This window comes from Bos grunniens, chromosome 15 (assembly GCF_055505025.1).
Source record: "Bos grunniens cultivar Pamir isolate PY7600 chromosome 15, Bosgru_T2T1.0, whole genome shotgun sequence".
In the NCBI taxonomy this organism is placed as follows: domain Eukaryota; kingdom Metazoa; phylum Chordata; class Mammalia; order Artiodactyla; family Bovidae; genus Bos; species Bos grunniens.
Genome location: NC_141179.1, coordinates 43,411,664 through 43,435,532, shown reverse-complemented (window position 1 = coordinate 43,435,532; position 23,869 = coordinate 43,411,664). Strand labels below are relative to the sequence as shown.

At 41.1% G+C, this 23,869-nt stretch overlaps 1 protein-coding gene and 1 long non-coding RNA gene across 7 annotated transcripts in view; one reads left to right on the top strand and one right to left on the bottom strand.

Annotated features, from left to right (window-relative positions):
* Nucleotides 1-23,869, bottom strand: part of SBF2 (SET binding factor 2) — a 499,142-nt gene that overhangs the window by 2,531 nt on the left and 472,742 nt on the right. For all 5 annotated transcript variants that reach the window (XM_086340089.1, XM_086340087.1, XM_086340088.1 and 2 more), the window contains 7 exons: nt 9,916-10,042; nt 7,640-7,767; nt 6,257-6,490; nt 5,007-5,111; nt 3,426-3,619; nt 2,700-2,787; nt 210-341 (listed from right to left, as the gene is read on the bottom strand). In XM_086340089.1, coding sequence (XP_086196215.1) covers nt 210-341; nt 2,700-2,787; nt 3,426-3,619; nt 5,007-5,111; nt 6,257-6,490; nt 7,640-7,767; nt 9,916-10,042 — 1,008 coding nt within the window. The remainder of the gene's footprint in view (nt 1-209; nt 342-2,699; nt 2,788-3,425; nt 3,620-5,006; nt 5,112-6,256; nt 6,491-7,639; nt 7,768-9,915; nt 10,043-23,869) is intronic.
* Nucleotides 1-23,869, top strand: part of LOC147357750 (uncharacterized) — a 64,790-nt gene that overhangs the window by 26,492 nt on the left and 14,429 nt on the right. The window lies entirely within an intron of this gene.

Genomic DNA, 23,869 nt, shown 5'->3' with positions numbered 1-23,869 from the left:
TTATGAGCCACAGGGACAGCGGGGAGAGGTCAGGTTTGGGGATTAAGAGTGCTGGCTTCAGGTTCTGCAGCAGTTCCCACAGCCAGGGTGGGGCTGTGGCCCATCGGTAGTCACCATCAGCTGCTCTGAAGCCCTGTCATTCTTGGAGCGGATGGACTGACTGTAAGGGATTACGTGCAGAGAGCCAGGAAAAGACAAGGTCAACTTACATCAAAGAAAGCCTTGTCACTCGTGTGCTTCGGGGCGCCCATGCTGGGGCCGGCAGGGATGACCATTTCTACTTCAGCCAGGTCGATGTGGCCCTTACAGCTGGTGTCCTCACCCGAGTCATAGTATCGCAGCTGGAACCAAAGGACACGTGGGGTATGAGACTCAGGAAGGGGAACAACAGGGCTTTGCAAAAGGTATCTGAATACTTTCCCATATCTTGTTCAACTATGTCTGGGAGAACAGACAAGAAATTAAAAACACTGCTTCTAGGAAGAAGAATTAGGTAGCTGGGAGAGAGGGTAAAAAGACACATTTTTTGAAATTTGAATAAATGTATTATATATAAAAGAATAAAAACATCAACAACTGTAAAAATATATGGAACATATGAATAGGGGGTTAATGTTTAGAATATATACAAAATTCCTAGAGATTGAGAAGAAAAAGATAAACAACCTAATAGAAAACTGATCGAAGGATTTCAACTGGCAACTCACAGAAAAAATTTGAGCGACATATAAACATCTGAAAAGGTGAAGAGCCTCAACAGTCAAAGGTAAATGAAATCAATGAGATTTCACTTTTCACATAGATTAAGAAATATTTCAAATGGCTGACAATATTCAGGTTGAATGGAAGGCATGAAGTATTCGTAAGCACCGTTTGTGGGGTTATAATTAGTCAGAAACCTATTAGAGGACAATCTGGCAATATGAACTAAAACTTAAAATGCTTATCCCTATTGCTACACCTTTCCCTTTTTATCTTACAGAAAGACTCCCACAAGCATGCAAAGGCACACAAATAAAGAGGCTTCCTTCAGCACTCCCTCTACCAGCTAAGGACTGAACAGATGTATCTGCCTGTCAGTAGGGTGTTGGTTAATTAAATGATGTACATCAATAGTATGGGATGCTATACAACATTTAAGAAATAAGATCTGTGTGAACTGGGAGGAAAATATGTTCAAGCTACACTGTATTTGAAAAGCTGATTTCCAAATAGCATGTAGATATGAAGTGATTTTTGAAAAACAATGAAGAGCTCAACATTTGACTGACGGTTACTATGTGTAAGGACTGGATTTCACTTGAACTCTATCAGTCTGGATTTCAGAAAGTTACATGGCAGGAATGTGTCTGGTGCCTCCATCACTGTGATTCTGGCCTCAGACTTCTCTCTGCCTCTCTCTGCAGGCATGGTAGGAGCAGGACAAATAGAAAACCGTACACCTTTTGTATTAAATCTAAAAGACTGTCAAGAATGCAAGTATAATTTGACGTTACTGTAAATTATAGAAACATCATGACATTCTCCTATGTTTTATTTAGTGGTTTAATGGGACTTTTCTACACAATGTAGGCTCTAATTTCAGAGACAGTGCTGTTTAAAGTCCAGTTGCCTAAAACGGGCTTCCACTGCATATCTGTAAAAAAAAAAATTCTCTGTATCTGTAATCCAGCAGGATCCTGTGTAACCTTTATGAAACTCCTTGAGCAGAGTGAAAGGTGGTTGATCCCCACATAAAGTGTTCATCTGGCAGGAGTCATCTAGATGCAGCTCCAACCAGAGCACCGTACTGGGGTACAGCCCGTATCTTTCTCAGGAGACTCCATGTTACACATAAATGCACTGAGAATCTGCTCAAGGCTGACCGGTCAGTTCTAAGGCAGAGTGACGTCTCCGGTCAGACCATGGGAGGACACGTGACTCTCCAGTGAATGATACAAAGAGGCTGGAAGTTTGCCTAGTGTCCCCCTACCCTCCAAGATCACTGGAGCAAAGATTCTGACTCTAAGGACTGTGGGGAGAGCAGGGGGGCTAGAGCCATAGCAGAGAACCTAACAGTGGGGAAAAGACTTCCAGCATGGTCTGGGAGGTCCAGGCTAGTGTCCGCCCACTGTGGATTTCAGGTTTGCATGGGCACATCCCTTTCTGCCTATTTTAAAGCTCCCGCCCTCCTCTGTTGCTGTCACCTTTGAGGGATAATGATGCCTTCTTTAGTACAGGGATGGGCACAGAGAAGGTGTTCAAGAAATGTTTGTTGAATAAATTAACGCCCTCGACTCTGAATGGATGCTTTGTGCTGTCGAGATGAAGTGATCTGTACTCTGGAGAGCGTGCACAGGCTTGGGCTCTGTATGTGCGTGTGGTATGCAACACGCTGAAACCCTGAGGTCCTCTCCTGGCCTGGTTGTGGACAGCAGGCAGCAGGAGATGCATGAGCATTAAAAAGCAGAGTTTTGTTGCTCTTAATGCTCTGGGCGCCAGGTCACTGCCTCCGTCGCACACACCCGCACTTTCTCAGAGGGCTGCTGCGTGCTCTCTCACTGGGTCCATGGAGGAGCCCCCAGGTAGCTGGTGGGAAGCCTCAGGGAAGCATTCTGTACATGGGGGCTGTGTGTGTCTGCTGAGAGTCACACAACAGCCAGGAACGGAGGCTCGCCTGGGCAGAAGTGACTGCTATAGGTTGTGATGGGGTTTATTACCTGATGCTTTGTTACATCCAAAACAAACCAACGGGGCTTCCAGCCTTTCAGCAAAGCCCCTCTTTTGTACAGCGTTCCCTCAAAGGACCTAGAAGTAATGATGATGTGGCGGTTAATATGATTTTACTACGTACTGTAAAGGCGATATCTGTTGTTTTTGTTGGTCAAGTTTCTGTTTCCCCTAGATGATCCAAAAAAGATCAGTCGGAGCTCCCCCCAGAATTTCTCTACTAGGCTCTCAGGGAAAGACTGCCTCATTCTGCTGGGATTACCAAACTTGTGAGGTTTGGAGCTCTCAGCAGCCATCCTTTGTACCACGCTGGGGTTCACGCAGCCTGTACAGGAAGCAGAGCTGGTGAATGACAGAAGCCTGAAGGTAGCCTTCTCACTTCATGTGAGTAAATTCCTTTCTGCTTGGGCGAGCATGTGCTGGATCTCAGAAGTCTGCCACTGGAGAAGCGCTCACTAACACACATTCCCTCAAAAGACCAGGCAGATAGGAGATAGTAGGACCTGCCACAAAAAACTACAACCTCCTGGCCTTATTTTAGTTGTAATTTTGACTTTTCCTCTTCCAAGAACCATCTAACACATTTAAAACAGAAACAAAGAATTAAAGAGGATCCATTTTAAGTTGATAGAATGTGGCATGGCCTAGGCCTGGCTGATTCGAGGGGGGCTGGGAGAGCCTCTGTCGCACCCCCGGGCAGGGCTCCCAACGTCCACCTGTTCTCGTCGTTCTTGGGCGTGTACTGGCTATACAGCGTGGCTGCTCTGCGGTCCACCCCGTTGGATGGGGAGACACCAGTGTTCTGCTCCTCTGCCAGGTTGCTGTCTGGAAGGTGCAGCTGAGGCCTCTTCTGATAAAAAGGGAGGTTGGTGGACACAGTTCCTGGGGAGCCTGAAGGGTATCTCTGGGGCTGAAAAAGACAGAACAGGAGATAGGAAGGCTTTACAAAGACTTTAAGCGACTGACCCGGTAATTTTACTTCTAAAAATTTACCTCAATAAAGAAACTGGACCATATATATGTCTATATAAAACATGTATAAAAAGATGCTTACCTTGGAGTCTTTTTTTATAATAGCAAAAAACTAGAAACTACCTAAATGTCTATCATTATGGGGCTAGTTAAAAAAAATATGTCTGAACAATGGGATTCTAGACATCTGTTACAAAGGGTGCTGATTTATATACGACAAATGGAAAAGACACGCATGCCATATATTAAGGAAAAAAGAAAGCAGGTTTTAAAACTATGTCTATAGTAAATCCCTTTTATATATGTGTTTAAAAGTCTGAAGGCATAGTGGTTTATTTCTACGTTATAAATTTTGGGTGACTTCTATTTTATAACTTCCTGTGTTATAAAGGAATACATAAAGGAATACATATATCGTATTCATAATCAGAAAAAAAATTAACAAACTATTTTATTCTTCTGAGGAAAAAAGCAGTACAGCCTCATCCACCCACGGCCTGTCTGATAACAGCCCCTGAGTTGCCACCTGAAGGCCAGAGATGGCGCCCCAAGAACCCCTTCTTACAGGGTCAGAGGACATTTTCTCCTGTACTCCATTCTCCTTTACCGCTCTGTGACATCTGACCCTGCTTACCTCTCCTTTCCTGAAGTGCTCTCATCTATCCTAACCTCCCTCTGTTGCACTTGGAGCCGACCTGCTGTGGGTTTGGCCGGTGGCCGCCCTGTGTGTCAGCCGTGTTATCTGGGCCTGAGCCTGCACGCATGAGCCGGACGCCATTGCCTCGCTGTGGGTTAACAGGACACTAAGGTGTGGACGCTCAGGGGCTCAGCACAGCCCATTCCACATTTTACAGCTTAAGGGGTGGTGAGAAGCCGAAAATGGAGTATTTGGTATTAAAATATTTTTAGAGTAAATGTTTCTTAATTTAGAAACAAAAAGGGGGTGTGAACAACAGAGTGGCATATTTTATTGTTTTAAAATATTTGATTTTCCCTATTTCTCTGGCGCCAGCAAGATCTGGGCATTTCCTTCTTCCCTCCTCTCCTGTGGTAGAAGATCAGCTGAAACCACAGAGGTGCTGAGATAGAAAAGACCCAGTAATTTCCCCTGGATTTGGGGCACTGAACATAAGTATTATATCACTGTGGTAGAGTCAGACACTCAGGAAGTACTCGGTCGTTTGGAACTTTCTGCCCTGGACCCTCAAGGCACGACCCCTCTCTTTGGCCATACACCTCCTGGGTTACCAGTGGCAGAGGCCCCACCTGATCCAGTGCCCTCAAGAAGCTCAGCAGCAGCTCTTCAAAGGGCTTTGCCAACTCACATGGTCTGCTCTGGGCTCTTCTTTAAGGTCCACGTTTACCCGCTCCCACAGCTGCTGCCACTTCTCAGGGGTTTGGTTCAATTTATGCTCCAGTCTTTCAATTTCCTACAGAGAAATCAAAAGGGTTGTTTTTTTTTTTTTGACAGTTAAGTATTGGGTTGGTTAAGAAGTTCGTTTGGGCTTTTCCATAACAGCGGACAAACTCAAACGAACTTCTTTCACAGAAATCATGGTGCTCCCCAGAGCCACAGCTCCTCGGAGCCAGAGGAGGAGCACGACCAGAGCAGTGAAAGGCTGCAGCGAGCCCGGGCCAGAGGCCTCCCAAGCCAGGAACAGTGGTGGCGGGAGTGCTAGCTGGTGTGATACACTGTGGCAAAGATGATTTATTAGGATCTGTAACCGGGCCTCTTTGTACAGATGGCTTAAATAGAGAGATGAAATCTGTATCCCAAACACCTTCACCCTTGGCCAGCCCATAGGAAATCTCATGGCCACAGCAAAAGGTCAAGCACTAGGCCTATGTCCAGTCCCTAATAGCTGAGGTAGATGAGAAGTCTGTCCTGGACAGAGGAACCCCTTGACTCTGATGATTCAAACCAGATGTAGGGAGAATGAACCAAGAAATGCCCAAGGCCTGGCATTTCCCTCGGCCAGGGAGACTGAGAGCAGAGCAGTGGCCTCTGTGACGGCGCGCTCACACACCCTTCTCCTGGTGGGAAGACTGAATGGAGAGGACTCTTCAGGAACTGTCTGGCCTGTGTCAGGGCTCAAACCCTTTCCTCAGGGCCACTGCTCTCATCATGGGGTTACTGCCAGAATGGCTTCACTCCAGAATATTCCTTGTAGAAGACGGCTGGCAGTACTCCCATCAGACCATCAGCTCCCCACACTTCTGACTGGAGGAGTAAGGCACCCACAGAAGTCATAACCCAGGCCTGACTCCGGCTCTTGGCCAGATAAACAGCCGGGAAGCTGCAAACTGCTCTACTTGCTTGAATGCTTCCTCGTAATGATGAAAAACTCACTTCTACTAAGACTGTTTTCCAGTCCCTGCGCCTGGATCTCCAGGGATGCTGGGGAGCAGGTCTGGCTTCCGCATGTTCTATGATGCTGGCAAGAATGCTAGCCCAGTGTGAGGAGAGCCATGGCCAGGAGCTGGTGAACCAGGCTTCACTCAGCCAGGTTCCCGAGGCCTCTTGTGCCTTCAGGGGCCCAGAGCCTTGGGAGTCTGGCTTCACGTGGTGACTTACACTGAAAAGGCTGGTGAGAGCGTCGGGCTGAGCGCAGCTGACGTCATCGTAGCACGGCCACACGGTTCTCCTCTGGCTCTGGGGCCTGGCTCCTCTGGCCAGCTCAGAGTCTTCGGAGGGCAGCTGCTTGGGGGTCAGCATCATCCAGTCATACGAGGGCCCCATGGAAAGCGTCTCCTCTATGTAGTAATCCCACTTCTTGAGGCTGGAAACGTTTACATTGGGCTTCAGGGCCTGTTTAAAGAAAATTCTGAAATGTAGTTTCATCTTGACCTCAAAGTAGCCCAAGCTTACTGGCAGGCCAGCCCCTAACACTGCAGGGTCCAGGGAAGAGGATGAACAGAGGTTCTGATGACATATGTCTATATATTTAAACATTACACATCAATATAACTATTAGCTAAAGTATGTTCTATCTTCCTACCCTGACAAATATAACTTCCAAACGACCTAGAAGGCCAGGTTTCAGTTGAGAATTCTCAGACCCCTCCGCACTGGGGGAGGCTGGTCCCAGTTCCCAGTTGTTGGCCTAAACCCCTGCTCCTCCAGGCTCAGCTCTGTCCTACACTCTGAAGGTCTCTTACGAACATGCACATATACCCCAGCCCTGCAGCTGAACTCTGTCTGCTCCCTGACAAATGCTACTCCTTAGCTGCCCTTTGGCTTAGGAGTACACTTACTGGCTTAGGGAAGTGGTCTGGTAAGTAATTTGAATTTGGGCAAGGAATTGTGAAGTACCAGAGTGTGGTCTAGATGAAGGAGGAGCATCTAAGCGTGTACCCTTGGTTTCTCACACACCTCATGAGAAGGGTGCATCTGGAGAAAGGCCAGGGTGGGGTCCTATTGTTCTGGGGCTCACAGCCCAGCCTTTTTGCCCATGAGTGGTGGTGGAGAGCTCCACTCCACTGCAGAGCCTATTTCATGCAGACGGGCATGGCAGAGCGTGGCCGTCCCTGAGAAGTCAACCTTCGTGGGCTGGGCTCCAACCTTCCTGCTTCTCATAGGGTTTCTTCCATGGCTCTGGTATGAATGGATTTAGGGAAGTCTTATCTGAAGTATTTTAGGTTTTTCAGCTTAGACAGCATGCTGAGGTTTCAAGTTTTGTTTTCCCTTCCCAGGGCAAGTTGATTTGCTCTGAGTTTCTTGAAGTTATCCTTTCTATGTCTAGGGGGCCAGCTCCTAATTTTTCTGGTCAAGAATTTGGTAACAGACTTCATTGCATCATAATCTAAACCCAAAGTGTATCAACTTTTAAATAGCTTCTGGTATGAAACCTAGTCAAATGTTTATAAAAAGCTTAAACAGCTTATATACGCTCAAAGTAAGGAAAACTTCAACACAAAAATATCCCAAAAATGCAACATAAATGCTTTCTTTCTTTACCTCTATTTCCACTGGTGAATATAAATAATTAAAGAAAATGGGACTCCTCTTGTGCATTCTATCAATACACTCCCAAATACAAATTCCTTTTTTAGCATGCTTGTCTCCTTTATCATCAAATAAAGTTCCTGGAAAAAAAAAATCAGCAAAACAAAAGTCAAATAAATCAACAGTCTGCTTAAAAATGTGATGCATGTAGCAGATGAAAAATGGAGCATTTCGTATGGCTCTCGAAACATCATTGCATGCGCAAAAACCTTAGAAAATAAAAAGATAGGAAAGGACTGTAGCAAAGCTAAAGATAGGAATGGACTTCACAGCTATATGGAAACAAATCCAAATGGAAGGAAAACATGTGCTGAAGTTTTCCCAAGTATTTAGCAATACATCATGACTCCCCCCCAGGCCACATCCCACATCTATATCTAGATTCACAGAGGTCCATGCCAGCAGACATTCTACACATTTTTCCAAAAAGCTGGAAGGAAACTGATTTGATGAGACTCAGTTAAAAACATAATTTTATGTTTCTTTATAAAGTTGCTGGCTGTTTATTATGAAGCCATTTAAAGTGTTTTCTTTGGTAGTTCACATACACCACACATCGTGGTCAGGAGACTGTAGATGTCAGATGGGTGTGGTCTGTATCCTTGGGTGAGTTCAAAGCTCAGTTGGGGAGGGTGGCATTTCAGGCACTATATTTATACCTTTTAGTCTGTTACTCACATGAGCCCACTTTGTTTTAATAGAGAGGAAGGTGTGTTAGCATGAGGCAGGAGGTATTTCTTTAAAAGGCCAGGAAGAGTGCCTCTCGTGGCAGTGCTGTCTTTTCTTGCTTTAAATGAAAAGACTCAGTCAAAAGTTAATAAGCATTTTATTGACCATAAAATAATGTCTCATGCCCAAGACTGCACAAAATCTTATGAGGGGCCCCCAAGACGTGGAGTTTTAGGAGTTGGACATTACTTAGAGACTAAACTAGCACCAACACTAATTAATGTTTCTTCTCTACCTGTTAAGTGTAGAGTGCAGAACAGTAGTTCTCAACCCTGGCCACTCATTTAAAAAAGACAACAACAAAAAAAACAGGGGCTTCAAAAAGTCCCAGTACTTAGGTCTCACCTCAGACCAATTACAGAGTATGAGAATGGGCCCCAGATAAAAGTCATTTTAAAAAGTTCTCTAAGTGACTCTAATGTCCACTGTAACCAGCTCTACTTAATGTCTTCCCAACACAAGGGTGACTAAAAAATTAAGGTTTCTGATTGTGATGTATGGAATGACAATTTTATGAGTCAACAAAGGTCTGGAAGTTCAAATAGGAAAGGAAATGGTATCACCAGTAATGTCTCCCTTACCAAAAGTATGAAATATTGTACTAGACAAGTTTAATAGCATGCATTGAAAAACAGTATTTCTTGCTTTCATATTTTAAACTCAGAACATTAGTGAATATTTTCAGCCATTAAGAAAATCCTCTTTATGAATATTCAGTATGTATAATATACTGAAAATACACAGTAAACATAACATACTGCTTTTCTTTATTTCTTTTTACCCCTCCCTATAACAATAGCAGAGTAAGAACGTAAAATCCCCTTGGGCAATGTTTACACAGGGGCTGACCAGCTTTCAAGAATCTATTCTTTAGAACTGTTACTGCCATTAAAAATTATAATAATGGTGCTATCTAAAATTTATTGAGTTCTTACTATGTGGTAGCAACTGTGCTAAGAAATTTACAAATATTAATGTGGTCATCCTGGTCCAAAAAGCGGTGTGTGCTATTATTCTCCTCATTTTAAAGATGTGGAAACTGAGGAAACTCAGAGAGGAACCTAACCTGTCCTAAGTATTGATACTTGGCTGGTAACTGGCAGTGTTGAAATTTAACTGTATTCTGTTTGCTCCAGAGCCCGTGGCCATAACTGCTATGCAAACTGCTTCCAGGGGAGCAGTAACCTACCAGAGTGTACCAGGGATGGGATGACTAGGAGTCAGGTGTTTCTCCACAAACAATGCTACTGCTTGGAGATAAGAAGACAGTAATAAGCAGATTCACGTTTTCAAAGGTGCTACAGAATGACCACTAGCAGTCCCTAAGATCTGGCACAGCACAAAATCTCACTCATTCATGTCCATTATACTTTCATAGTTCAGAATAAAACACTAAAATGGCCTTGCCACACTTGGGGGTGATTATTTAATTAGAGGTTTTAATTAAAAATACATAAAACTAACAAAAAAAGATTGAACAAGGGCATGCAAACACGTACCGTGCTCTAATCTTTCATAGTCTGAATCCAGGAGAAATGTTTTAAAGCGATTAGACACATAGTGGAAAGCCAAGAACTTTAAGTAATAGAGATTGAATTCAAACTCAGTTGGATACTGGTTGTGAACCTGAAACACACAAGGCAAAGAAAAGAATAAGAATTAAATGGAACAAAAAGTGGATGCCATGCCACTGAACACTGACTGAAATGCATGGGAGACCATTTGGTGACTCAGTCAACTGAATCCCTAACAGGAGTGGAGGTGGGAAGTGAACCAGGCCTTTGCCAGATACCATGCTAGGGGGTTTTACAAGCATAATCTCATATAATCTCCATAACAACACTACAAGATACGCATTATTTTTTGCTGGATTTATTGAGCAAAAATCGACATATAACATTGTGTAAGTTTAAAGTGTACAACACAGTAATTTAATACTCAAATCTATTATAAAATGATTACCATGTTAGTGGTAGTTAACACCTCCATAACCTCATATGATTACCTTTTTTTTTTTTTGGTGGTGAGAACATCTAAGATCTACTTTCTTAGCAACTTTCAAGGATATAATACAGTAATACTAACTATAGTTGCCATGGTGTACAGTGGACCCCCAGAACTTACTCCTCTTAAGTCTGGAAGACAAACATCTCCCATCTGCCACCTCCCCACAACCCCCAGCCTCTGGTAACCACCATTCTACTCTGTTTTTGTGAGTAAGGCTTTTTAAGGTTTTACCTATAAGTGAGATCATACAGTATTTATCTTTCTCTGACTTATTTCACTTAGCATAATTCTCTCAGGGTTTATCCACACTGTTGCAATGGCAGGATTTACTTTTTTCTCACGACTGAGTGATATTCTAATGTTTATGTATATAATGTTTATATTTATAACATATGTTATATATATGTTATCCTTTCACCTGTAGATGGATACTTAGGTCATTTCTTGACCATTGTGAATAACGCTACAGTGAAATATCTCTGAGGTAACGATTTCATTCCCTCCAATGTATCCAGAAATGGGATTGCTGGGTCACACGGTAGCTCTATTTTAATATTCTGAGGAGCCTCCGTGTTGTTTTCCGTAGTGACTGAATCAATTTACATCCCTACCAGCAGCGCACAAGAGCTCCCTTTTCTCTGCATCCTCTCCTGCACTGTTACCGTTTGTCTTTTTGATACTAGCCATTCGAACAAGTGTGAAGTGACGTCTTGTGATTTCAATTTGCACTTTCCTGATGATTACTGGGGCTTCCCTGGTGGCTCAGAGGTTAAAGCGTCTGTCTGCAATGCGGGAGACCTGGGTTCGATCCCTGGGTGAGTGAACACTTTTTCATATACCTTTGGCCATTTGTATGTCTTTGGAAAAATGTCCGTTCAGATCCTTTGAAGAGAGGTATTCTCACCCACCCCCAACCCTGTACGGATGAGGAAGCTGAAGATGAGCAGGATTAAGTATTTGCCCAAGGTCACTTACAGTAATGAGACAGCCCAGATTTGAATCCTGGCTTGTTAGGCTCCTCAGTCACTGTCTCATTTGCTTCATACTGTGCTAGATACTTGACAAACACAAATTATTGTATGCCGTGGTCCTTGCTTTCCAGGCATCTGTGGTGTAACAGTGTGTAATACAACAAGAAAAATTATACTTACAGAAGTTTGGCAGTGAAAGGAATGAGAAGAGAAGGTGGTGGTTTGTGGGGGGACAGCAAGAGTCGTTTTCCTGATAAAAGAAAGGTGTGCCTGTCTGAGGGCAAGGCAGAAGGAGCCAACAGAGAATAAACTGTGGAGAAAGAGCTGATAACTAAGAGAGTAAGGCCCTGGGAAAGCAAGAATGAATGAGGCCAAGGGTCCAGAAGCAGGCAAAAGCCTTAAAAATGAGGCGGAACAGAAGAGTAGACAAGAAGAAAAGTATGTTCAAGTGCCAAGGGTGGGAGGGAAGAGCTTATGCCTTTTACCCTTAATTTTCCATCAGTAACTTAGTGAGGTCACTGGAGAGAGGAATAAGGATGAGGGAATGGTATGGGAGGGTGGCAGCAGGGCAGAGCCTGGAACGGTCACTGCGCTGTGCTGTGCTGTAGGCAGACTCTCTGGAGCCGTCTTACGTTGGCAGAAGACAGGCTGATGACCTTGGGACACTCTGGTCCACCCAGCAATCTCACCTCTGGACTGCTCACTCTCTCATGACCAATGAGAGAATTTTGCTTGGTTGAGATAAGTTCCAATCATAATTGTATTTGCTTAAAAGCTGTTTCAAATGAACACTGCAGGCAGGCTGTCTAAAAGCCAGCTTTCCTCTCCATGTTTAATTTGGCAATGTAGACTCACACTTGGTCAGCCAAGAGAGCGGCATATGTGCAATATGTTGATTGCTCAATAGATCAATGGGAGTTTAAAGTCATGATCTGGATACCATCAATTTATCAACCTTTATCACTTGATTAGAAACCTAGATTTCTGTGATGATTAAAGATTTTTTTTTCCCTATTTTTTTTTTGGCTTTTACACTGAACTAAAATTTTAGTTCATACATAATGCAAAATAAAATGGAGGCTAAGAAGAATGTATTAAAACAGTCTGACTCTTCTGCATCAGGCTTGCAAACTGTGGGTGGACCTGCTTTCTTGACCTGAGCTACCGTCCTTCCTGTTGCGTCTGGCCTCCCCAGGACAGGGGAACTTTCTGTAGGACAACTGGGGTGTGGCTCTGAATAGTGAGGTAGTGCACCATATTCCAGGTTTTAGAACTTAAACTCTTTAGCCTGAGTTCCTGAATCCATACCACCACCTCAAGGGGCCAGAGTGCACATGATGGAGAGGGGGTGACTGGGACTGTGGCTGTTGGGATAGAAGAAGAAGACTGGTCCAGGATGGAGCTTGGTTCTCTACCATCTGAGAGTCTCAGGGAGAAATCTGCAATGTGTTTGGGTGTGAGCTCCAAGAACAACTTTGCCCCAATAGCCCTTGGAATAAAACTCCGTAATCACAGGCCAGACCCTTGGCTCACTGTATCCAGGGGAAGAGTTCAGGGCAATTTCCACTGACCTAGTCCATGACAATTCTAAAAACTTAAAAAAAAAAAAAAAATTATTAAACAAAGCCCCAGAATAACAAAACATTTCTCTCAGTGATTCTTCTCCATAAAAACCACTTGCTGCATATATAACTGTTATCTTTTCTTGATTATTCTGATATTTAATATGCCTAGGAATATGATCTTAATGACCCACTTCTGAGGTAAAGTAGAATGGAAATGATAATGAATATGACCTTAAGTTGAACTTACAGGCACTCAGGGAGATCAGCCGCTAGGACTAGAAGGAAAGCTCCTCTACAAGTGGAAAAATGCTCTCACAGACCACTGTGCTGAGTGACTGACCTCACCACAAACCCTGCACTCTACAATTAACGACAGTAAGACTAGACACTTCTTCAAGGCTGCTGGCGCTCGCCCTGCTCGAACTGGAACTGCTGCTTAGAAAACACCCAGGTGTGAGCGCTTGGGGGCACCATGGTGTCTGTGTCCGTGTGGCCATGAAGGCACCTGCAGTTGCTAACTGCTTGGAGTGAAAAAGTCTGTCCCCATACTGGGGTTAATTATCAGGTCTGTTGGAAGTGGAAGAGAAGATGCTGAACAACTTGGTTCTTTTACTTGGTAGCAACAGTTTTAAGCAACAAGCATGTAAAAATTTCTTCGATGGAAAAAAAAAAAATAAAAGTGACCTGAATGCCAGTTGATTAATGCCTAGCTACGTTTGGAATCTGATATTAAGAAACTCAAGGAATTTTCTGAAATGTCTTTTGACTATAATGAAAAATTAAGACCTGATTGTGAATACAAGACAAAAATCTCGTGCTTAGACTTCTAGTAAATACTCTCTCCATTTAGTCCTACATCCCAGAAACCGAGTTTGTCCAGTTAATCGGCTCCCCTCCCCTTGTCAACAGGACACCCGGACTCTCCTCCCGTACCCCACCACAGTGCTCTCCACAAGGCACAGGACACACACAGGCCTTCTCCTCCTCCCGTTAAGTATCGCTGTGATAGAGGAAATGGGATCAAGGGCAGAGACGTCCTCTAAGGACATACTACAGGGAACGAGTGAGAGTTTAGAGGTTTGTTGGCCACTTTTTTTTTTTATTTTAATGAGGTATAATTGACATATGATAAGCTGCATATACTTAAAAGTGTAGAATATGCTACATTCTAACATCTCCATACACCTGTGAAGCCATTGCCACCATCAATACAGTGAACCTACCAACCATAACTCCCCAAAGTTTCCTGCACCCTCCTCTGCAAGCAATGACTGATTTGCTTTTTGTCACTATGGGTTAATTTGTACCTGCTTAAACTTTATTATAGGGCTTCCCTGGTGGCTCTGTGGTAAAGAATCCGCCTGTCAATGAAGGAGATGGGGGTTCACTCCCTACACTGGGAACATTCCCTGGAGAAGGAAATGGCAACCCACTCCAGTATTCTTGCCTGGATAATCCCATGGACTGAGGAGCCTGGCGGGCTACAGTCCATGCGGTCGCAGAAGAGTAGGACACAACTTAGCAAGTGAGCAATAAGAACTTTATATAAACGGAATCAGAAATGTGTACCCTTTTTGTGTATGTGCCTTCCTTCACTAAGCATAATTATTTAAGACGCATCCATGTTGTTGGGTTTTCAGTAGTAAATTTCTTTCTATAGCTAGATAGTATTCTACTACATGGATATACCATAGTTTGTTTATTCATTCACCTGTGGATGGACAGGTGGATGGTTGCTTCTAGATTTGAGGTTATTACATATAATGTTGCTGTGAACAGTTATGTATGAGTCTTTTTGTGGGCATAAAGCCTTCGTTTCTCTTGTGTAACTGCCTAGGGATGGAAAGATGAGTCATATACTAGATAGGTATGTTGAACTTTTAAAGAAATGGTCAAACTGTTTTCTCAATGGTATAATTTTATATTCCCGCCAGCAGTGTTAAAAAATTCCAGTTCCTCTACATCCTTGTCAACACTCCAGGCAGTCAGTTTTTAAATTTTAGTCATTAAAATAGGAATATAGTAGTTAAATAGCTACGTAGTAATGATTTTAATTTACATTTCCTAATGACAAATGATAAAAGTATCTTTTCATTTGCTAATTTTCCATCTGTATATTTTTGAAGTCAGTATAAATGTTATGCTATTTTAAAAAATAGGTTGGTTGTTTCTTAAATACTGAGTTTTGAGAATCCTTTATATATACTAGATATAAGTCCTCTAGCAGATACATGATTTGCAAATGTTTTCTCCCACTCTGTGATTTGTCTTTTCATTTTATTAACAGTGATTTTGAAAAACAAAAGTTTTTAACTTTGACAAAGTCTAATTTATCTAAGGGAGGCCTGGTGTGCTGCGATTCATGGGGTTGCAAAGAGTCAGACACAACTGAGTGACTGAACTGAATTGGCTGAATTTATCTAATTTATTTTTTCCTTTTATGGATGATGCTTTTGGTGTTGAATCTAAGATATCCTTGTCTCATAACCCAAGATCACAAGGATTTCTTCCCATGTTTTCTTCTAGAAGTAGAGTATTATGACCCCTTTGGAATTAACTTTTATTTGGATGCAAGGTATGGGTCAAAAGAAATGACCCATTTTCCATTTTGCATCTGGATCCAATTGTCCAATTGTCCAAAATCCAATTGTCTGATACCATTTGTTGAAAAGACTCTTTTCTACCTATTGTTTAGACATTGTTTTATTGAAAAATTTTTGTTGAAGTGTAGCTGATTTACCATGTTGCATTAGTTTCTGGCGCGTGGCGAAGTGATTATTTATCTGTATAGACACACACACATATATGTATGTGTGTACATATATATGTATGGGCTTTCCTGGTGGCTCAGCTGGTAAAGAAGCTACCTGCAATGCGGGAAGCCAGGGTTCAATCCCTGGGTTGGGAAGATCCCCTGGAGAAGGGAAAGGCTACCCACTCCAGTATTCTGGCCTAGAAAATTCCAAAGACTGTATAGTTCATGGGGTCACAAAGAGTTGGACACGACTGAGCACCTTTCACATACACATACATCATATATATATTCATACACACACACACACATATATTCTCTTTCATATTCTTTTCCATTATGGTTTATTACAAGACATTGAATATAGTTCCCTGTGCTATACAGTGGGGCCTTGTGGCTTAACTATTTTATATACAGTAGTTTGCTAATCCCAGACTCCTAACTTATCCCTACCCCACCCCCTTTCCCCTCTGGAAATCATAATTTTTTTTTTCTGTGTCTGTGAATTGGTTTCTGTTTTGTGAGTATGTTATTGTTATCATATTTTCGATTCCACAAATAAGTGATATATTTACCTATTAGTTTTGCATCTTTGTAAAAAATCAGTTGTCCATATATCATATATATATATGGAACTATTTCTGGACTGTCTATTCTGTTACGTTGATCTATTTGTCTGTCTTTATACCAATTATCCTGTTTTGATTACTACAGCATTATAATAAAATCAGATAATGTTAGTCCCCCAATTTTGTTCTTTTTCAAAGTTGTTTTGGCTATTCTAGATCCTTTGCCTTTCCATATGGATTTAATCGAATTAAGTTTGCCAGTTTCTACAAAGTAGCATCCTAGGAGTTTTATTATGATTACACTGAATCTTTAATTTGGGGAAACTGATATTTTAACATCAAGTTTTCTGGTCCATGAACAACAGGTATTTCTTGATTTATTTAGTAAATATTTTCTTTTGTTTTCTCTTAGTAATATTTTATAGTTTGTGTCTAGGTCGTTAATGTATTTTGCTAGATTTCTTTCATTTTTTTGATACTGTGGTAAATAGCAGTATTTTTAAATTTCAATTTTCCTATGGTTTATTGCTAACATTGATTTTTGTATATTGAGCGTGTATTCTGCAGCTTTGCTAAACTCATTTATTTTAGTATCATTTTTCTTTTTTTGGAGGTAGAGTCCATAGATAATCACGTTGTTTGCGAATAAAGCTAGTTTTACTTCTTCCTTTCTAACGTGGGTGTCTTTATTATTATTTTCTCGCCTTACTGCATGGCTATTAAGTTTAGTACAATGTTGAATAGAAGTGGTGAAGCAGGCATTCACATCTTGTTCCTCATCTTAGGAGGAAAGCATTCAATCTTTCACTATTAAGTATGATATTAGCTGTGGGTTTTTTTTGTTTTTGATACTGTTTATAGTTTAAGAGAATTTCTGAGAATTTTCATAAGGAAGGGATTTTATATTTTGTCAGCTTTTTCTCTGCATCTATTGAAATGATTGTATGGGTTTGTTTTTTTTTTTTTTTAGTCCCTTAATAAGTTTTTTAGCTGCACTGGGTCTTCGTTGCTGTGCACAGGCTTTCTCTGGTTACGGTGAGTGGGGGCTACTCTTGTTGCAGTATGCAGGCTTCTCATCGTGGTGGCTTCTCTTGTAGAGCATGGGGTCTAGGCTTGCAGGCTTTAGTAGCTGTGGCACTCAGACTCTGCAACATGGGCTCAGGAGTTGTGGTGCACTGGCTTAGTTGCCCTTTGGCATGTGGGATCTCCCCAGACCAGAGATGGAACTTGTGTGCCCTGCACTAGCAGGCAGATTCTCAATCACTGGACCACTAGGGAAGTCCTAGTTCCTTAATATGGTGAGTTACACTAATTGATTTCAAGTGTGAAACTGACTGCATTCCTAGAATAAACCCCATTTGACCATGGCATCAGAGAAGGCAATGGCACTCCACTCCAGTACTCTTGCCTGGAAAATCCATGGATGGAGGAGCCTGGTGGGCTGCAGTCCATGGGGTCACGAAGAGTCGGACACGACTGAGCGACTTCCCTTTCACTTTTCACTTTCCTGCACTGGAGAAGGAAATGGCAACCCACTCCAGTGTTCTTGCCTGGAGAATCTCAGGGACAGGGAAGCCTGGTGGGCTGCAGTCTATGGGGTCGCACAGAGTCGGACACGACTGAAGCGACTTAGCAGTAGCAGCAGCAGACCATGGTATGTCACTTTTAAAATATATTGTTGAATTTGATTTGCTGAAATTCTGTTTAGAAAATTTGAATCTATGACCATCAGAGATACTGATCTATAGTTTCCATTTTTCTTTGTCAGACCAAGGTAATGCTGGCCTCATACACTGAGTGGCTTTTTGCTTAAATTTTCTGGAAGAGTTTTTGTAGAATTGCTATTATTTCTTCCCTGGCTTCTCTGTTAGCTCAGTTGGTAAGGAATCTGCCTGCAATGCAGGAGACCCTGGTTCAATTCCCAGTTGGAAAGATCCACTGGAGAAAGAATAGGCTACCCATTCCAGAATTCTTGGCTTCCCTTGTGGCTCAGCTGGTAAAGGATCTGCCTGCAATCCAGGAGGACCTGGGTTCGACCCCTGGGTTGGGAAGATCCCTGGAGAAGGGAAAGGCTACCTACTCCAGTATTCTGGACTGGAGAGTTCCATGGACTATATAGTCCATGGGGTCACAAAGAGTAGGGCATGATGGAACGAATTTTACTTCCTTAAATACTTGGTAGAATTTGCCAGTTAAGTCACTGAGGCCTGAAGCCATCTTTCTACGTGGAAAGGTTTTGACTACAATTTCAATTTCTTTACTAGACACAGGCCTATTCAGGTTATATATCTGTTCTCGAGTGAGTGGGATAGTTTGTGTCTTTCAAAGAATCTGTCCATTTGAACTAAATTTTTAATTTTACTGATGCAAAATTGTTCACAATATTCCCTTATGCTGCCTTTACTATCTATAGAATCTGTAGGGATGTCATCTTCTTCATTGCTAATACTGGTAATTTGTGTTTTTTTTTCCTTTCAGTCTGGCTAGAGGTTTATTAATTTTACTGATCTTTTCAAAGAAAAGCTTTTGGTTTCATTAGTTTTCTTTATTGTTGGCTATGACTTGCCTAAAGGCAAGTCTGCTTCAAATAAATTTAGCTGTACTGTATTATGCAGAACTGGGAATGATAGGCATCTCAGGCTATAAATTAATTCTATGTGAGCATTTCCCCAAATATGCTGATGAATAGAGTTTTAGGCCTCTTTCAATCATCATCTGGATTCTGTTGTTCAAAACAATTTTGTATTTATCTTGATAAAGAGAAAAAATATATACAGATTTAAAATATTAGGACTAAGCTGTTTGAGGTATTTTTGGTTTTATTTTTCATTAAGTACTAAAACCTGCCAATTTCACTTATTTATAAGAAGAGAATATGAAATGGAATCTGGAGAAATATGAATTTATAGGGTTTTACTTTTTGCCCATATGCCATTAAGTACTTTGTAAAATTTAAAGACTCATAAAAATAAGCTATGACTCAAATCCCAGGAAAAATCAACATTTTGGGAATAAAATATAATACGTTAAAATTGGATTTTATTTCAGGAATTACAAATATTAAGCTACAAGAGAACCTGTATTTAATGGTATCAACATTTTAAAAATTATGAGTATACTAGACACACCCTAGAAAAAACAGGTAGCTAATACTAGTTTTTGTTATTTCACAGATTAAGATTTAACAAACATTAACTGTATACCTTCTGTACCAATCATTTCACATAAGATTTTTAATCCTTCTGAGATATATATATATATAAACATATATAAAGAAACTGAAGTACAAAGAGGTTAAATAATTTGTTAAAGATCAAAAATTAGTAAATGAGACTAATATGCAAACTCAAACGTACTTTATGGGCTCAAACATTAAAAGCTTTTAACGTGCAATTGCTTTGTGATAAAACAGCTTAGAGTATGCCAGTTTTGAGTTGACTGGGAAGCAGGCAGACACTAGAAACTCTTGAATATACCATGAATCCATTAAATGCAGTTATTTTGCCAATACTCATGGATACATTTTAGAGTAACTGACCTATGTGAGGGGGCAGCTTAGCTGCTCAAATATGTACTCAAGGGAAAGCTCACATCTCTGAAAGGCAAATAGCTTTTCTCTTTGGAATAGGACCTAGCATAGTGCTGGCATGTGATAACTGTGAGGAGAATCCTATCATAAAGTCAGACAGAGTGAGTCAATTTACAAACAATAAACTTCAAAGGCAAAGTTATAACTGTTACTTGTTTTTCTCCAAGTAGGAAATAATGAGAAAGTCCTAAGATGCACTCAAAGATTTAATCTAATGCTGGAATAAAGGAGATGCTTTCCGACATGCCATGTTTTCAAATTCATACTTTACGTATTTTTCCCCCTTACTTTTAGAAAGAAATTTTAGGTAATTAAAACAAATTTTTTGGATGTGTTTTCCTTCTAAGTTTGGTTCAACTATTTTAAGAAAAGGAAGCATCCTGTAATGATATCATCAGAGCTAAGCCAATTTCTTTTAGAAGCAACAAAAAAATCTGCCAGATGTTGCTATTATGAAACAGTGATCCAGCATTTATAATTCATCTGACACCTGGATATACTGGCGTAAACAATGGCTTTTTATATGATGAGGCAGTTCTAATTTAAGACCAGTGCTTCATCTGTTTTCTTTGTAACTCTATTAGCACTAATGGGCAAGTCTAAGCATACGGCCTTTTGGCATCCAGTGTGTTACAAACGGTTAATAAGCAGTGGACACATTCCACCTGGGAAAGTTTCGCTTGCTGCTGCATAATTTTGCACTTATTTTTTAAAATGTTCTTGGGCCTGGCTCTGTTTTGTGCTCCTGAGAGACTGAGGATAGCACTAATTCGAACTGTCTGGCAAAGGAGAGTCATGTAGAGCGTTAGTGTTCACTTGAAAGGTATTCCAAGAAGGCATTTTCTAATGCCTAAAACCAGTATGTAAGAGATGAGGAAACACTACCATATAATTAAGTCAGCAAGAATCAAAAGCACTATCTGTTAACTACAGTCCCCTGTTTTTGAATGAATATATAATCCCTTTCAGCACAAAATAATCTACTTCACCAAAACTATCACAGCCAAACATTCTTTAAATACTGCAATTAATGTCATATACTCACTTTGCCATGACTTGCCTGCACTCAGGTAATTATGTTAGGGTACTAAGTTGAGGGTTCAGACAAATTTTTAAAAATTTATATTTTAATTGTTTTTTTTTTTAAAACATGGTACAACCAGATTTGAAATCATGCTAAAGGGTCTTTGGATCCTGTGAAGCACTCACCTGCAAGTAATTGAGCTTTCATTAAGTCAACTTTTGTTTTCAATTTCAGAACTGACTGGTTTATACAGAATATTTGCATTTTAACTCTTGTGTAAAATAAGAAAGTTCCAAAAATTAAACATATGCCCCATGTTACTTTATCTAACTTAACAATACACAGTTTGAGCATCTGCTGTAATGAATTCTAAAGGTAACAGATGTAACTCATACTTCATTTTCGTTTATGTTGAGTTGGTTTGGTTACCCCACGAAAGAGGTACTTGCAGAACACAGGTTACTTTCCACCATGCTTCCGTTCAACTCATCCCACCCCAACAATAAAATACAAGCATTACATTTCAAGTAATTATTATTATACTTGGGACACAATGATATTCCCATCTGTGAGGACAGTGTGTCTTATATGAGAATACTCCATGACTCTGCTTGTGAGTGGATTCTTTTGCTGACGCGAATATTTAGGTATGCAGAGCTCTGCAAGGTGAATGTGGGTGTTTAACACCTTTAATAGTGTGTTTAACTGAAGCCAAGTTCAGCCACACAGACACATCCCCTAGCAACTCTCCCTCAAGTAAAGAAAAGGGATTTTTAAAAGGTACAAAGTCGAAAAGGAGGTGGGGAGAAAGGGAGCAGGAGATAGGAGAAGATCAAGAAAATTCTGAAAGATGGAAAATTTAAGAATAGCAGAAAATGACAGAAGATAAGAAGCTATACTAGAATGCCTGTAGGATGAAAATGATTTGAAAAGTAAGAGTTTGCTCTGTAAACCCAAAAAGTCTCAGAAGCCCAAGTGCTATAAAGGGGTAAGTGTTACCCCCTTTATGGGGTTGCTCAGTCGTGTTGGACTCTTTGCTACCCCATGGATTGTAGCTCACGAGGCTCCTTTTTCCACGGAATTCTCCAGGCAAGAATACTGGAGAGGGTTGTCATTCCCTTCTCCAGGAGATCTTCCTGATCCAGGGATTGAACCCGGGTCTCCTGCATTGCAGGCAGATTCTTACTGTCTGAGCCACCAGGAAAGTCCATAAAGGGGTGAAATCGGGGCTAAAAATAAGAACAGTTGTAAGTCTAGAGAGGCAGTGCCAAGACTTCCAGGGTCCTTTCCTACCCCATGAAGTCATGTGACTACCTTCTTGCAGGCAAGAGACTAGAGGTTTGTTGTCTTGAAAAACCAAACTTGGTAAGTTCTGGACTTGGGGACACCTGTGCACAAGTATATTAATGATGAGACTGACAATGTATGGAAAAAGTAAAAACCTGCATACTTCACTGGGATTTCCCTGGGCCTATTTCCTGCCGAACTTCCAGAAAGCAGGCAGCCAGGTTTATAAGATTGCTCTGGGTATCCCACTGGCCAAGTTTTTCTTTAGAGAAACTAGAGAGCAGTTGTTGTCTTTTTTTAGAACTCCAGTTTACTGACAGGTTGGAGTTACTATTTAAAATATTTTTTTTTCAGGTTCATTGAAGTACACTTTAAATATAGTAAAATTTTCCTATTTTAAGCATACAGGTTGACTCGTTTTGGTCACACGTTTGTGTAATTGTGGTGGTGTAACCGCCACCACGATGAGGATGCAGAATAGTTCCCTCACCCTCTGAAGCTTGCTCATGCCCTTTGGGAGCTGACTCCCTGCCCTGACCGCCGGTTCCAGGCGACCACCGATCTATTTTTCAACCACTATTTTGCCTTTTGTAGGATATCCTCTAAGAATAAGAGTGTGTAGTCCGTAGTCTTTTTAACCTATTTTTCTCCCTGGTTTTAATGAGAAATAGTTGGTACACATCACTGTAAAGGTTTAAGGCACAGAGCGTGGTTGTTTGACTTAGATACATCATGAAATGATCACCACAATGTATTTAGCTCACATCTACCATCTCATACAGAGAAAATAAGAAGAAAACCAAATTCTCCTTGTGATGAGATTTCTTTTTTCATGGACCATGCTTTTGACACGTCCATGTTGTATTATTTCATTCCCTTTGCTTGCTGATTAATATTCCACTGTGAGCATATACCAGACTCAGTTCATCTGTTCACCAGCTGATGGATAATGGTTTTTCATGATACCCTTTTATAGTCATACCTATTCTCTTCTCCCCACTATCTCCACACCCTCACAATCAATAATTAATCTCTATAATTTTGTCATTTTTGAAAATGTTATGCTAACGGAATCATAGTGTGTGACCATTTGAGACTGCTTACTCAACATCATGCTCTTGAGATCCATTCATATTGTTGCCTGTTATCAGCAGCTCACCCCTTTTTATTGCTGAGCAGTATTCTGTGGTGTGGATGTACCACAGTCTGTTTAGCCATTTACCTATTTTAAGACATTTCGTCCCCTCTCCCCTGCAATTTCTGGCTATTATAAATAAAACTTCTATAATGATACTTTCATATTTGAGCTGAGTTTCCTATAAAAAGCATGTGTTAGGTCATGTTATGTTTAGACTGTCTCCATTTAATGCAATTATTGATGTGTTAAGGCTGAAGTCTGTCACTTTACGTTTTGTCTTCAGTTCTATATTTTTTTTCCCTTTGTTTATTTTCCTGCCTTATATGGATTACTTGAACATTTTTTAGAATTCCATTTTGACTTTTCTATAGTGTTTTTGAGAGTATATCCTTATATAGCTTTTGTAGTGGTTGTTCTAGATATTACACTACATATACTGTTATGGTCAACCGGTGTTGGTATTTTACCAGCTTCAGTGAAGTGTAGAAACCTTACTTGCCTTCACATCCCTTTGTGCTCCTCCATTTCCAGTTGCCTTAACTATTTCCTCT